Genomic DNA, 16,907 nt, shown 5'->3' on the forward strand with positions numbered 1-16,907 from the left:
ATAAAATATATTCATTTGCCGCCCGCTGGCCTGTACAGCTCGTGAAGTTACAGAGACAGACGGTTTTAGTACATTCGCCTTTTGGCTTTTGCACTTTGGATTTTATTTTTTATTTTATTTTATTTTATTTATATGAATTTTGTCATTACAGTGGTGCTTTCTTCGTTCCAACTCCTTTTTGTTTGTTTGTTTCAGTCTTAATTTGAAATTTGTCTTCCTACTACACTATAATAATATACCTCACAAAAAAGTAATCAAATAGAGATATCGACCACAAATTCCCACGAGAGATCAAAATTCTATTCACAAAATAAGATATACTTAAGGGATCGGTTCATGTAATATATACAAATAGCATACAATTTTATTATACACAGCACATGTTGTTTATAATAAAGACATATATTGTTATTTCATAATTATAAGTGTGTAGTACACTAGTATATGGCGTGCTGAAATCAACTATTATTTGTGGATGTGTTGTTGGTTTAGGTGTTGTATTTGTATTGTTAGTTCATAATTACAATTGTACTGCATAAGAGTATGTGGTGTATAAGACTATAGCATATGCTATTAAATTATGTGTTGAATTTGTATTATATGAATGCATACGATGTACTATATGTAATAATATCGTGTGTTGTCCGCACACCGTGTGCTGTGATCAGCCGTCAACATGGTGCTGAACTTTTAGCACCGTAGCCGCTTATACTTAAACATATCTTAATAGTATATTTTAAGCCTTGTTTGTGGGTTTACCTATAAATAATTGATTCGAAAAGTAGCGACTACGAATTATCACCTTTTATATTTTAGTCAATATACTCTTAGACGCTACTTAATACTAACAGTTGAGCAATTCAAAATAAGAAATTTAGAACTAATTAAAGCACAAAAGATGTATAAAAGTTACCCGGAATAGTTTCTGCATTCAGGAGGATTTCATCTTCCTCATGTAGCTTTCAACCATGTCTGCAGCATCAAACATGTTCTTCAGCCTGATTTCCCGAAGAAGCATCGAGCACGTCACGTATCGAGGCTTTACATTCTGCCCGACCATATCCTCGAACAGCCGGTACGCCCATTCACATCTATTCGCGCGGCATAATCCGTGGATCAAAAGGGTGAACGTCGCCAAGTCGAGACATAAATGTTGCTTTCTAACCATATCATCCAACAGCCAAGCCAAGCATGTATCTATCTTCCCATTCCGAAAGTACAACTTGAGCAACGGATAGTACGACTGCACATCAGGCTTACAACACGACGAATTCTCCAAGTTTCTAAGATATTCCACCGCCCGATTCTCCTGCCCGTGATGGCAGAACATGGCAATCATGGTGTTGTACGTCGATGTATTCGGATTGATGCTTTTCCAACACATTTCCTCCGTAAATACATATATTGCATCCTCCACACGCTGCGCTCTGCCTAGGGAATGTATTAGAGCATTGTAGAACTGTGTATCAAGTTCACATCCGGATAATTTGGCTTTCTCAGCTACCCGTAAAGCTTCATTGAATTCTTCGTTCTTCGTCAAAGAATGCATGATAGTCGTGAAAGTGACGACATTAGGAGGACATTTTTGCACTTCCATTTCGTCAAGAAGTTCGTAGACCTTTTGGAAATTCCCTCGAAAGCAATAGAATTGGATGATTGTCGAATAGCTGATGACACAGGGGCGAAGACCATGTCCCTTCATCTCTTCAATTGTCCATTGCGCTTCCTCGACTCTTTTTATTTTGCACCAACCATGGATAAATATGTTGAATGTGTTTGCATTTGGTCGAATATGCTGCTTCAGTTCCAAAAATACATCACGAGCTTGCTCAACTTTGTGCTCTTTGCAGAGGGTGTCGAGTAATAAGTTCATGGATTCGGTATTCTTCTCCAATCCATAATCTTCCAATTCGTCGAATGTTTTTACAGCATCTTTCCACTCTCCGGCCCCGGCAAACCTTCTCATCACTTTGGCTACGGTTTTGAGCGAGATAAGATGGCCCTCTTGCATTTCTTGCAACAGAGCCTTCATTTTCTCCATTTCCTTCATTTTCCCCAATATGTCGACCAGTTTATCGTACAATTCGGGTGAGGGATTGTACCCTGAGCATGACTGTACCCATCTAAAAACGCCCAATGCTGACTTCCAATCATCTTGAAAACGAATAAGCAACCTGTCGACTAAACTGTGGGTGATTCGTATTTTTTCAAATCCAAACTCTTGCAATAGCAACTGAAACACTTCAGTATCACAGTTTGCTTGAAGCACTTTGTCAATGACAGCATCTGCATCATGCTTACACCCCAAATCTATGCTATTATCTGGTTGATGAGAATGTGCATTGCCCAAAAAAGAGTAACTCTTCACGGCAGAACATGTTGAAGATGAAAACCTACTAAAGTAGCTCTTGTAGACATTTGGGAATATAGAATAAGCTTCCGAAGACAAACGAAAGATTCTGTTAGCTTTCACGATGATTCTACCACACAAGACCATGAAGAAGACACCAGCTTACAAGACAATGAATGATATATGGTTTAACCTGCAAATTACCATTTTGAAAAAAACAAAAAAACAGAAAACTTCAGATGTCAGAGATTATTGTAACCAAAAGCATTTCATCATAGAAATCATGAATATCTAAGTAAATGAGCAATTGATAAATTTGTCTAGAATTCTACAATCAAAATACGAGATAACATATTCTACACTCAACACTTCGAATCCGAATTCAATATCCACACGAACGGTAAGCTCTACCAGTGACTAAATACCAACTTCAATTTCACAAACACTTCGTGTGCACCACAAAAATGGTTGGGAATATATCAATCTCACTTACTAAATGCGATCAAATGTCATGAAACAAAAAACATCCAACACATTTACTGAATCCGATTTCAAGTGAACATTCACAAACGATTAAATCAAATCAGCCAATTGGAACAAAAGCAGGGAATAGTAATATAAAGACAACAAAAAATTAAAACACTAAAACAAACAAACAAGTCAGTCGAGAGATCTAGTCGACTCTAAACAAAATGCAATTTGTACCAGTCGATTATTTCCGTACCTCCAAGAGACATTCAGTCGAGTTTCTTCGCGCAAACCCCGGCAAATCTCCTGAAGACGACGTAACTATTTATAAACTTGCCCAACCGGTTTCAAACCGGACCGCTATCGAACCGAGTTTTACACGTACACGGTTCGGATACGGTTCCTCTATTCGTTAAACCTTAGGACTACAGGGTGAACCGGTGAAGAATAAGAAGCGTTGAGGAAAGCGTGGAAAGAAGAAGGAAGAAAGGAAATAAGGGGAAGAAGAAAAGACGGGGAGAAATTGGTGCCCCAGTGGCTGACTGGCTGTGGTCCGTGGATGTTAAAGTTGAGGGCTAAAGTATATTTTATAAAAATAATGATTTTTTTTTTCAAATTTTTTTAATATATTTATTCAAAAAAAATTAGAAAAAAATTATTTTTCATCTCAATATAACTAAAATTTATTAATTTTGGTCTCAATATAAAAATTTTATCAATTTTGGTCTCAATATAATCAAAACTCATCATTCTTGGTCCAAATATAAATTTTTTTTATCAATTTTAGTCTCAATATAATCAAAACTCATTATTTTTTTGTCACAATATAATCAAACCTTATCTTTTTTTGTCCCACAGTCAACAAACCGACAGAAATGCTGACGTGGACTTGCAAGATTGTGCAATTTCTTCGAATATAAATATAAAGTTTGATTTCTTTTCATATCAATATTTTTCGTCAGTTTGTCGACGGTGGGACCCAAAAAAAAGTGTGAATATATTGAGACAAAAAAATGATGAGTTTTGGTTATATTGAGACTAAAATTGATAAAAAAAAATTATATTGGGACCAAAAATAATAAGTTTTGGTTATATTGGAACCAAAATTGATAAGATTTTTATATTGGGACCAAAATTGATAAATTTTTATTATATTGGAACTAAAAATAATTTTTTCCCAGAAATTTAATATACTACTATGTGTATTCATGAATTTCATTCATTATTTTTAATGAACAATTTTTTATAAATATTATTTTAAAAAAGTACAAATATATACACGTTAATATAATATATATAATTCACTAATAAAAAGTTAATTATTCAATACAAAATATTATTTTTTATATTACAAGTACAAATTTGCATACCACAACACAAAAAAGATCGATTAATTGCTAAATAGACTGATTATTTTTATATTATATAAATTTTTTTAAAATCAAAACACAAAATAAACACACCCAATATGTATATAATTAAAATTATTATATTACTACTTTTTTTACTTTTTGTGTAAAAATAATTATATGATGATAAAATATGAATATTTTGTATTAAAAAAATGAATTATTTTTTAAATGATCATTTTATAATTGAACAATAGAAAATTAATATATATATATATTTGTGATTGGACAAAAGAAATACTATTAGGGTGTGTTTGTTTGGGGGATTGGATTTTGAGTTGAGATTTGAATAGTAAAAATTTTGAATTTGAATAGTTGTATGATGTGATGTAAATAGGTGTTGATGTGATGTTTTGAATGTAAAATTTATTTTTAGTATAATATAAAAAATGAAAAATAGGTGTTTGATTTGATGTTTTTGGGGGGAAAAAATGGGATGAATAGTAAAATTTTGTAAAAGTCTTACAAACGAACACACCTTTAGTCTTTCATTCAACTTTAATAAATATTACTCCTTTCATCCGCCTTTAAAGTAACATTTACGTTTTGTGTCATTATACTTAATATTAAAAATATTTTTATATTTGTATAATTTTTTTTATATAAATATATTTATATTAGTATTATAATACACCAATTCAAATATTTTTGCAATTTTTTCTTAATCGGTACTACGTATTCATATAATAATAAGTATTCAGAGTTCTAACATCCAAAATATAAATGAAATCCTCGTAATTGGACAGAGGTAGTACCATTTTATATTTTTTTAACTTATAAATAGTAAAAAGCAACAGTTATAATACTATATTTTTATAAAAATAAAAGTGTTGAACACAAAAAATAATAATAAATAATTGCAGTAGAATTCTGGATGGGTATGAATATAAGTCAAACGGCCCAGAAGTCGGGCAAAAGAAAGTCGAACAAGGAAGGATGATCGGCCGATACGGAGGTCTGACAGGACAAGATCGGGTGTAATAAGGTCGGGTGCGGAGCTCAGGAATAATAAGGTCGGGTGCGGAGCTCGGGCGTGATATGGTCGGGCAAAGCAGAAGTTTCGGCATACGCAGAGGTCTGTCAAGACGAAGGTCGGGTAAAGAAGAAGTATCGACAGACGCGGAGGTCTGTCAAGACGAAGGTCGAGCAAAGAAGAAGTATGGACAGACGCAAAGGTCTGTCAAGAGGATAGTCTGTTGGACCAGTTGTTTATCTAAGGAGATAAGACAAATAGAGCCGGTCGGTTAGTTCGCTGTCGGATGGTTCGCAGTCGGTTGGGTCGGTCGGATGGTCCATAGTCGGTTGGCCCGCGGTCGGACCAACTGAGGTCGGACGGAGGACGGCTGATACGGAGGTCGGTCGAAAGAGGAAGTCGGGCAAAGAAGGACGGCTAATACGGCGGTCGGTCGAAAGAGGAAGTCGGGCGAAGAAGGACGGCTGATACGGCGGGCGGTCGAAAGAGGAAGTCGGGCGAAGAAGGACGGCTGATACGGCGGTCGGTCGAAAGAGGAAGTAGGGCGAAGAAGGACGGCTGATACGACGGTCGGTCGAAAGGGGAAGTCGGTCGAAGAAGGACGGTTATTACACAGGTCGGACCAAGTGAGGTCGGGCGAAGAAGAATGAGACGGACGATACGAGGTCGGACAAGAGATCAGATGGTGGTCGCTTGGTGGGGCGACCAAGGAGTCGTTTGGTCTAGCGACCAGTTAGTATCTGGACTGGTCGGTTGGCCTGCGATCTGTCTAAGGAGTCAGGGGTTATTTTGGTGGCTGAGTAGCCGGTCGGACCAGCCGCTCATTTAAGGCGGTGAGGTTCTCAGAGGCGGTCAGCCGAGTCAGTTGAGTGCTGTAACTGGCGAGAGCGGTTGGTGAGTCGGTTAACACACGTGTCGACAGAAGAGAATTTTTTGGGCGATTAACAGTGGTTGCTGTAACCGACCATACGGCGGTTCAAACCGTTTCTTTAAAGGGTTTTAAATTGGTCTGTTCCTAACTTAAGAAACCATCTTCAATAGACATAAATTGCCTTTGGGATTCCTAATCTCATGCACTAATTATATCAAATTCGGAGATAATTCCCTATTTTCGAATTTTACTTTTTATTATTGAAAAATACATCAACAAAAAGTAATAAAAATAAATTATTATTATTAATAATAATATAAAAGTAACAATGTAATAAATATATTTTTGTTACGATACTTTTTTACATTTATTGTTGTTTATTACATAATAATTTTTATATAATTATATTGGATTTAAATTATATTATTATTTAATATATTATTATTTTTTATAAGTTATTTTTATCTGGTATTTAATTTAATTATTTATACTCAATTGTCATGGGACAAATAAAATATTACTTATTATATCAATATTCTTTTATTTTATAACAATCTGGTAGATTTTTCTTATATTATTATCACTACAGAAGAAATTCAACACAACATAACCGAAGTTACATTGGGTTATTCTTTAATAAAAACAGAATTTTTAAAATAGAAAATAAAGAGAAAAATTTTAAAAAATGAGTAAATATAAATCGAAACTAGCGGTTCGAACGTTTGGGCTAATCTAGCTATTTATTTTGGGTGTGTTTGTTTTGAAATTTGGATTTTGAATAATAAATTTTTTAATTAAAATAGTTGTATAATTTCGTATAAATAGGTATTTGATATAATATTTTGAACGTAAAAATAATTTTTTACTATAATATAAAATTTAAAAATAAATGTTTAATATACTTCATCCGTCCCTTAACAATTTATCCATTTTTTCATTTTGGTCTGTTCCATAACAAAATATTCATTTTCTTTTTTAAGTAATTCGACCATCTACCTAACATTGCAAATACCATTTCAATTTACAATATATTACACAAATGTCATTATATTTATATCATGCAATACTAATATGGGTAATTTAATTTTTTTTATCTTTTTTTTATACTTTCTTCCATTATAATACTAATATTTCTGATAAAACAAATTTGTATATAAATATGAGAGAGAGAGTAATATTTATGGACTGTCCAATTGTTCAAGTTCTGAGCTTAAATTAGTTCGATAATTTCAAAATATATAAACGTTAAATATATAAACGTTCACCGTTATAACAGCAAGTGGTCGTGCCGGAGTGGTTATCGGGCATGACTAGAAATCATGTGGGCTCTGCCCGCGCAGGTTCGAATCCTGCCGACCACGAGTTTATTTTATTTTTGTATTATACTAGTATATTTTTTCATTAAACATAATTTTACATTGGTACATATTTTTGTAAATTAAATACTAATATTTCTAAAATATATGGGACTGAGAGTAGCTTTTAAAATAATAAAAAATGATACTCTATTATTTTCGATAAGAAAAAATAAATTAAGATAATAATCCTAAATGTTCAACTAACTTTATTTTATAGAAAAACAAATAAAATAGTATTTACATACTATTTAAATATATTGATCAATTATGATTACATATTCATAGTTATAATAAAATCTATATTTAACCGGAAAATTTGCAATCCATGGTACATTAAATATATATACTATATTATATTTCATATGTTACAAAAATCGATATTCAATATAAAATATTTTTATATTATTTGTAAAATTTTCTATACTTTACATAAATATATATATATATACCTGAAACTAAAACAATGAAAACAAACCCAATAATTATATCAACTATTTCTATTATACATTTTTTTAGCATATACAATTTTAAAATTTCTTTAGAAACAAAAAAGGGTAATACTGATTCCATTATATAAATATATATTCAATATTTTTATAATTATTTTAATGTGAAGGTATAATTTTTGTCACTTATTGCACATTATAATACTCTCTCCGGTATAAAATAGAATGTAAAATACTAAAATATCCTGTAGTTTGGAAAAGTATGAATAATTTTGATATAAAGTGGAGACCACGGTTACTAAATAAGGAAACAAGACAATTGTTTTAAGACAATTGTTTTAAGACGGACAAAAATAAAAAACTCTTTTGGAACGGAAGAAGTACAAAATTATGAAAACCAATATTTTTTTTACCAAATATAGAAATGGGAATATTTATTTTTATAACAGTCTAAAAAAAGAATTGCAGATAGATTTAAATGACAAAGATAATAATATATCGCCCGGATTGAGACTACTTAATTATAAATTTGAAAATGCGACATCTCATTCAAATTGACAAATAAAAAGCTCTCTTCACAGTAAGAGATACACAGGGAGAAACACGACTCATAGTCTCAGCAATGTGATTCAGAAACACGAGTTTAATTCTTAAGAATCAGAAAGCGCAAATAAGGCGAGAAGTCTCCTCCTTCAAGCAACAGAAGCCATATGAACCACCAAATCGATCACACGGGAGCTGCAAAAAAACAAAAAATAAATAAAAATCATATGACCATCAAAAACACCATCACTGATCGATCTAATTTGATGCAATAACAGACTCTCACCTATACCCGACCTCGTTGTCGTACCACGACACGAGCTTCACGAACTTGTTGCTCAACGCGATCCCCGCCTTGGCATCGAATATGCTCGAACTGAACAGAATCATCGTATCATTTTTCTACATTTTTAAGGTTTGATTCAACGTTAGCTTGAAACGAGGCAGAGTGATCTTACCGGTTGTCGCCAACAAAGTCAGAGGAGACAACGTCATCCTCAGTGTAGCCAAGAATGCCCTTGAGCTTGTTCTCCGACTCTTCCCTGCAAAAAACCAACCAAGAAACTCAGACAACCTCCTTAGGTGTAATAAAAACTATACGACATATCGACTGATGCGCTGACTTGATCGCAGCTTTGATCTCGTCATAGGTTGCTTCCTTCTCCAGCCTGACAGTGAGATCGACAACTGAGACATCAACTGTAGGGACCCGGAACGACATCCCTGTCAGCTTCCCGTTCAGAGATGGAAGCACTTTCCCGACAGCCTAATCCAAAAGACACATGGTTAGAAGCGACAACATAGTGGAAACAAACACGGGCGAATGAATTCAAGAAATGGTAATAATACCTTTGCAGCACCAGTGCTGCTGGGGATGATGTTGAAGGAGGCCGCTCTGCCGCCTCGCCAGTCTTTAGCAGACGGGCCGTCGACGGTCTTTTGAGTAGCTGTAATAACACACAAATCAAACAAACAATTTATTACATCAAGAACAATATAGGATGTAACGATAAAACTTAAGTGTAGGAAGGAAAGAGGCGAAACCAGTAATGGCGTGAACAGTGGTCATAAGGCCCTCCACAATGCCAAACCTGTCATGAATAACCTGCAATCCAATCCAATCAAATCCAATTCATGAATGTGAATTTTTATGTCGAAGGTAGGACAAAAGTGATGTTTTGATGATACCTTAGCCAAGGGAGCAAGGCAGTTGGTGGTGCAGCTAGCATTGGAGACGACATTGTACTCAGGTTTGTATTCCTTCTCATTCACACCAACAACAAACATGGGAGCATCTTTGCTTGGTGCACTTATCACTACCTTCTTAGCCCCACCCTAATATTCATTACACAAATAAATTTTACAAGAACTACTAATGCAACATGTATGTAAGAAACAAATCAATATTAGATCTGTTCAAGAGGATCTGAATCTGACCTTCAAGTGAGCAGCAGCCTTATCTTTGTCCGTGAAGACCCCAGTGGACTCCACAACATACTCTGCACCTGTTTCACCCCACGGGATTTCATCAGGGTTCCTGCAAATCACAATTTACAGACCAACATTCAATAACGATCAAAATATTCAATCATTCATGTATTTTGAAATTAGGGCAAGAAAGAATTTGGGAATTGCCTGACTCCAAACACTTTTACAGTCTTATCACCAAAGACGAGGGTCTTTTCATCCTTCACCTTCACCTCACTGTGCTTCCAATGGCCATGGACGGTGTCGTACTTGAACATATATGTCTACACACATTTCGTTTTTCAGGCATCATTAATCAAGCCAAACTCCAACCAGATTACATTATACATAGATACATATATATACATATATATATATATATATAAAATGAACGAGGGAAAAATCACCATGTAATCAGTCGTGATAAATGGATCATTAATAGCAACAAGCTCCACATCGTCCCTCTGCAGAGCAACTCTCGCAACCAAACGACCAATCCTGCCAAACCCTAGTCAAGCCCCAAATAACACAATCAAAAACATTAGAATCGAATTTCATAGGCCGTTCTCAGAAATTACAATAAATCTACTGATCGATCAAAGCAACAGCGAAATGAAATAACTCAAAAACACTTAAACAAGCGCGGATCTATATTATATAAATGAGTATGAGCATACCGTTGATTCCGATCTTAATCTTCGCCATGAGGCCAGAAACTGAGAAAAATGAGAGAAATGGAGTGTATAATAAGAGCAGAAGATGGTGAGGAGCAGAAACTGATGGAGCGTTTTTATAGAGGGGCAGGCAGCCATGGTTCATGTAAAACTGTGGTGCCGTTGTTTTCTTGGGGGAAAAGCAAAAAGGGAAGAATTTTTTTGACCTTTTTCAAAACCGCTGGATGTGATGGAGTTTGTTTTGAACTTTAATTTTGTATTTATATTTTAAGAATTTGTTCTTCCACAATTTTCCATAATATTTTTCAAACACCTCTTAGGATGTGTTTGTTTATTGATTTTAGTTTTAATTTTAGAGTTTTGAATAATTGTTTTATATAATATAAATAAGGTAAAATAAATTTATAATATAATATAAAAAAAATAATTATTTCATATACTACTATGACCACGCTGTCACAAGTCCAACCTCTGCATCACCTGACTATTTCTTATTGAACAAATATATAGAAAATTATATATAGGAAATTATATTATTAATTTTAAAAAATAATAATATTTTATATGAATATTTTATTTTTTTAAGAATAAATATATATATATATTGTGTTAATATATATATAGTTTTTTAATCATATTTGGGAAAAATCATTCCACTAAAATAAATTAAATTGAAAATGTTTTCAATAAAAAAATATAATTTTATTACTTTTTTTCATAAAATATAATATCAAAATATATTATTTATAGAAAAAAAAAAAAAAAAACTCAAATCATAATCCTGTCAATTTCAAAACACAATAAAGTAAATATATTTATTTTGTATTTTAATTTGAATTGTTATTTTTATGAATACATATAGTACATATATATTTTTATAATATTAATTAAAAACAATAATAAACAAGTTTATTTGCCTCGTTCATCCGGCGTCTTTACATAAAATAATTATTGTTATGTGATATAAAAAATTGTGTCAAAAATATAAAATATACGATTTTAGATGAATATTTGATTTTTTTAATAATTTTTTGTTTTTTTATAATAAAATTTTAGATTTTTTTTTTAAAAAAACTTTTGTATAATATATTTTATATTATTATTTCTGATAGCGTTAAGAAACAAGAATGATTGAATAAATACACTAGGGGTGTGTTTGTTTGGATTTTGGATTTTAAATACACTATTCATCTCATTTTTTTCCCCAAAAATATCAAATCAAATATATATTTTTTATTTTTTTATATTATACTAAAAATTAATTTTACATTCAAAATATCACATCAACACCTATTTATATTACATCGTACAACTATTCAAATTCAAAATTTTTACTATTTAAATCCCAACTCAAAATTTGAACTCTAAATATATTTTTATTGGAAAGGTGTCTGAATTTTGATTTGAAGCAAAACCAATCATTCCCACTGTTTTGTTTGATGATAAATCCGGCGGAGGAGTACATAGATTTGTTTATTTCAATAATTGAAATATACATGTAATTTTATTTTCCATAAAGAAATTTAAAATTGTATTACAAAAATGTGTATATATATATATATATTGGTATTTGTTTGGATTAGGATTGGAAAGGTAATAAATAATATTTTCGTCCCTTAACAACGTATCCATTTATTTTTTACGTCATTGTTATTAATATTAAAAATATTTTTATATTTGTATATATGTATATTTTTTTTTTGTATAAATGTCATTATACAGGTATTATAAAATATTAATAGAAGTATCTTTTGTCATTTTTTCTTATTTATAATATATTTTGATATAATAATTAATATTCAAAATCGAACTCCCTTTGTTATCTAACATAAATTTTGAATTGCATTTCTATATAAAAAAAATATATAAAATATAAAATATTATGTACAAAAGTAAAAATAAATAAATAAATAAATAAATAAACTTGAAATACTGAGCAGTCTATTTACAAATATATATATATATATTGTTTTTAATATAAATATTCAAAAAAAATAATAAAAAAAATAAATTATTTAATAGTATCTTTCACAATTCATAAGACTAATAAGAAAAAATTCTAAAATCTGAGGGTGAGTGGTCGTAATTGCTTACATTTGTAATATCAGATTTAGGTTACATTTCTTGCTTGGAAAATAAGAAACCAGATATTCAAGAATATTTATTTTTATTTTTAATTACTTTTTTAGACACGCATTTATTTATTTTTACCGGAATAATCTGGGAATATTCCACGTGGGTGTGGAAAGGCTAATGTAAATATGTTATTTAAAAATAATTTATTTGTTTTTTCGAGATGGACAAATTTGCTTTGATTTTGAACTTCATGTCTACAATTTGGGTAAAATATATATTTAATGAAAAATAATGTAGACATCATAAGACATGCGGTAGAGGGAACTTCTTGGAGCACCCGGGACCTCAACACCAAATCATTTGTGATTTATTATTATTAGTCCTATCCCATAAAATTAGCTCGCTATGATCGACGATGAGATTATTTTTTATTTTTTATATTATATTAAAAATCAATTTTATATTTAAAATATCACATCAATACATATTTATATTAAATCATACAACTATTTAAATTCAATTTTTTTACTATTCAAATCTCAATAAAAAATCCAAACCCCCAAACAAACACACCCTTAGAATTTTAAAGTATTTTTTAAAATTTTAGTTGGTAATTTAAAATATAAAGAAATAATGTGATAGAAAATAATTATAGATTAAAATTAAAATAACTTAATAGTTTAATTAAAATAAAAAATTATGAATTATGAATTTTAAAATATGATTAAACAGTGTATAATTATATTTTCTAAAAAGAAAAAAGACAAATTACATGAGACTAAAATATAAATAGTTGAAGAATTAAGTGAGACGGAAGGAACAAAAAAATTAAAAAGCAAAATAAAAATAATTTTGACGGATCTAGAAAATATAATACTCCCTCCGTCCCATTGAAAGGTTGTCATTTTCCATTTTCGTCCGTCCCAAAATAAGGTTACCATTTCATAATTTAGTAATTGTACTATCTACCTAAAATAATAAGGGTAAACTGTTTTTTTAGTCCCGTAACTGACCCCCTTATCATTTTAGTCCTGTAAGTGGAGCATGTCGCAAACTAGTCCCATAAGTGAAAGATTTTCGCTATTTTAGTCCTCCGGCGCCGGAGATGCCTGCATGGCTCGCCGGAGGTGACGTGTCCGCCAGGTGTCGCTGACCTAGCGGACACGTGAATTTTTTAACTTTTTTTAAAACTTATTTTTAATTTTTTGTATTTTTTTTAAATTTTGTCTAATTAAAAAAAATTAAAAAAATTAAAAAAAATTGAAAAAAAAATAATAAATCCACGTGTTCGCCAGGTGTCGCTGACCTGGCGGGGCACCTGGCGGACACGTCACCTCCGGCGAGCCACGCGGGTGTCTCCGACGCCAGAGGACTAAAACAACGAAAATTTTTCACTTATGGGACTAGTTTGCGATAGACTCCACTTACGAGACTAAAATGATAAATGGGTCTCAGTTACGGGACTAAAAAAACAGTTTACCCAAATAATAAATACCCTTCCAACTTACACTATATTACACAAATGCTATTATTTTTATATTACACAATACTGATAGGAGTATTTTCGTCATTTTTATTACAGTCCATTATAATACTAATATTAAAAAATTTACGTGCAAAAAGCAAACGTCACCCTTGTTGTGGGACAAAGAGAGTAAGATTAGTATATATTTTTTACAACTTTTTTTTATTTAAATAATATATTTTATAAAAAAATACCCATAATTATTATACCATTTTAAAAACAATATAATTAAAATTCATTGTTTAGTGTTTTAATTTTAAATTTTTATATGTGAGATAAAAAAATTCGTGTAAGTAAAAATAATATTTTGGGCTGTTATGATTTTTATGAAATATATATATATATATATATATAAGTGTCAATAATTAACACTACCCAAATACATTCATAATCGTTATATTAATAATATATTACATGAGGAATCTCTCATGACTTTAATTTTTTCTTATAATATAATAATATTGCGACCTTGAATATTCAAATATAATAGCGAAAAGGCAAACTATTATAAAGATAATAATAATAAAATTAAATATTCTAGATTTATAAACTTGTTATAGTGACTTTTCTTATATTTATTTATTTTTTATTTAAAAAACACCATTTTCAAATTTAAAGATGTAATAATTTGCATGCTAAACAAATAAATTAGAATCAATTCCAAAATAATTTTCTTCCTATTTTAAACATAAAAATACTACTATTATTTATTTTGCATTAGGAAAAATGACAAAATTTTATTGAAATTATTTTAAATATAAAAATAAAAACACCCTCAACTGTTAATTTATTATTCGCTTATTTAATAATAATAATAATAATAATAATAATAATAAATTGTCAACGCCCATATTTTATATGCTAATTTTTTTTAAATGAATAAATTTCTAGTTTTGCCGCCTGAGGCGTGACATCACTCGCCACGTCGCGTTCCACGCCTTTCTTGTTGTCACGTTTTTTGACCTGCTTTTGCTAAAACCAAAATAGCATATGGGTAAAAAAATAAAAATAAAAAATAAAAATTCTCTCTGTCCCATAAATATATTTTTAATTCGATGAGACGTGGCAAAATACACGAAACACCTTTAATCAAATTTAGGGTTTGGCGTCGCCCGGACTCGAACCGGAGACCTTCAGTGTGTTAGACTGACGTGATAACCAACTACACCACGACACCTTTGATTTGTAAGTTTTTGTTTTAATTATATGATTTGATTTATAAACTTTATAATAAGATATTATGTTGATTGAAGAAATGTAAACATTTTATCGTGAATGACTGCTAACGTTAATTTGGGCTGGGTTTGACTGGTGCTTGTACTAGTAATTAATATTCTCGCCCTTCCAAAAATAATAGTCATATTTTTGTTTTTGGTAACTAACTCTTCATATTTTTATAAAATTATTCTTATTTTTTCATAATAATTATTTAAACTAAAGGTATTTTAGTTTTTTAAAAATACTTTTACACCCACTATTAATGTAATATTATTATTTCTTAATTTTCGAGTCAATCCCAAATATCTCTAATGTTTTAGGATAGAAGAAGTATATACTAATTATAATTATAATTTAAATTATTTTAAATAATTTGTATTTATAATATACTATTAATATAAAAATAATTTATTGATTAAAATTTATTAAATATTATTCCACCACTTGTTTATGGGGGTATATTGATTGAGTTTGGATTTTGAAAATAAATTTTTATCTTAAAATAATTTTCTTAATGTGATATAAAAATTATTGTTATTTTGAATGTAAAATTAAATTTTAATGTATTATAATAAATAAAAAATAAATATTTGATTTGATATAAATTTTTTTTTAAAAAAATTGAAATACTAAAATCCAACCTAAAATTCCACAAACAAACCCACAATAATTCTAATTTTTTTTTTTTTGTATACATAATAGTTAAAATAAGAAATAAATATTTGAAATGTGTTCTTTTAAAAATTTGGATACTAATTTTTTAATTAAAAATTATTTAATGTAATATAAATAAATATTTTAGATAATATTAAAAAAATTCATAATATATTAAATAAAAAGTAAATAAATTTATATATGCATGCGATACTGGCGAGATGACAAGACAAGTTGCGTGACATCCAAAATTTTAAGGCATTGAAAGATTTGAACTTCTTTACCTATATTTAATACAAACCATTGTGCTTATTCTAATAATTGATATTTTGTTTAGCCTTTTATAACAGTATATATATATATATATATGATGGACAAAAAATATAAATATAAATTTTCACCAATAAGAAAAATTAAAAACATTATTAGATGACAATTTAAAAGGAAAATTAATATAGTTAAGCTATGTATTAATATAAGAGACATTTTTCGCTGGAAGACAAAGTCCATATTCGATCCGGTGTTGAATATATTACATTGGAAAATATTTGGAATCTCCTTTTCTTTATAAGGGTGAAAGATCACTTTACCTATTATCAAAGCATATTATCAATATGAATTTTTGAGATTATCATCTCGAGGAGAGCGTTGAATATATCCTACATTAGAAAATATGTGTGGGATAGGTTTATAAGGTAAAGACTACTCCACCTATCACCAATTGGTTTTAAATTGAAAGTCCGAATCCCTTCTTCTCCCCTAGTTTTATAAGGTGAAAGGCCACTCCACGCGCGTGTGTGTATATATATATATATATGTATATATTGTTTTTGGTGTATCCACTCCTTGGATCAGCTGTGGGCATTTCCTGCAAG

At 30.3% G+C, this 16,907-nt stretch overlaps 2 protein-coding genes and 2 non-coding genes across 4 annotated transcripts; 1 reads left to right on the forward strand and 3 right to left on the reverse strand.

The window, feature by feature from the left end:
- Positions 1-931: 931 nt before the first annotated feature.
- LOC127245448 (pentatricopeptide repeat-containing protein At3g04130, mitochondrial) lies at positions 932-3,355 on the reverse strand. The gene is made up of 2 exons (XM_051266333.1): positions 3,075-3,355; positions 932-2,543 (listed from the first exon to the last, which is right to left on the reverse strand). Exon 2 carries the CDS (start codon positions 2,495-2,497, stop codon positions 932-934), a length of 1,566 nt encoding a protein of 521 aa, XP_051122290.1. The 5' UTR covers positions 2,498-2,543; positions 3,075-3,355.
- A 3,995-nt stretch (positions 3,356-7,350) lies between these two features.
- Positions 7,351-7,432, forward strand: TRNAS-AGA (transfer RNA serine (anticodon AGA)). The gene has a single exon. It is a non-coding gene; the product is annotated as a tRNA-Ser (tRNA).
- A 939-nt stretch (positions 7,433-8,371) lies between these two features.
- Positions 8,372-10,702, reverse strand: LOC127245575 (glyceraldehyde-3-phosphate dehydrogenase, cytosolic). Its single transcript, XM_051266554.1, has 11 exons — positions 10,563-10,702; positions 10,293-10,393; positions 10,054-10,169; positions 9,856-9,955; positions 9,607-9,753; positions 9,463-9,523; positions 9,268-9,365; positions 9,042-9,184; positions 8,877-8,960; positions 8,705-8,794; positions 8,372-8,613 (listed from the first exon to the last, which is right to left on the reverse strand). Exons 1-11 carry the CDS (start codon positions 10,588-10,590, stop codon positions 8,568-8,570), a joined length of 1,014 nt encoding a protein of 337 aa, XP_051122511.1. The 5' UTR covers positions 10,591-10,702; the 3' UTR covers positions 8,372-8,567.
- Positions 10,703-15,263: 4,561 nt separating this feature from the next.
- On the reverse strand, positions 15,264-15,337 carry TRNAV-AAC (transfer RNA valine (anticodon AAC)). Its single transcript has one exon. It is a non-coding gene; the product is annotated as a tRNA-Val (tRNA).
- Positions 15,338-16,907: the final 1,570 nt, after the last annotated feature.

This window comes from Andrographis paniculata, unplaced genomic scaffold (assembly GCF_009805555.1).
Source record: "Andrographis paniculata isolate CXL003 unplaced genomic scaffold, ASM980555v1 Contig22END, whole genome shotgun sequence".
Classification (NCBI taxonomy): domain Eukaryota; kingdom Viridiplantae; phylum Streptophyta; class Magnoliopsida; order Lamiales; family Acanthaceae; genus Andrographis; species Andrographis paniculata.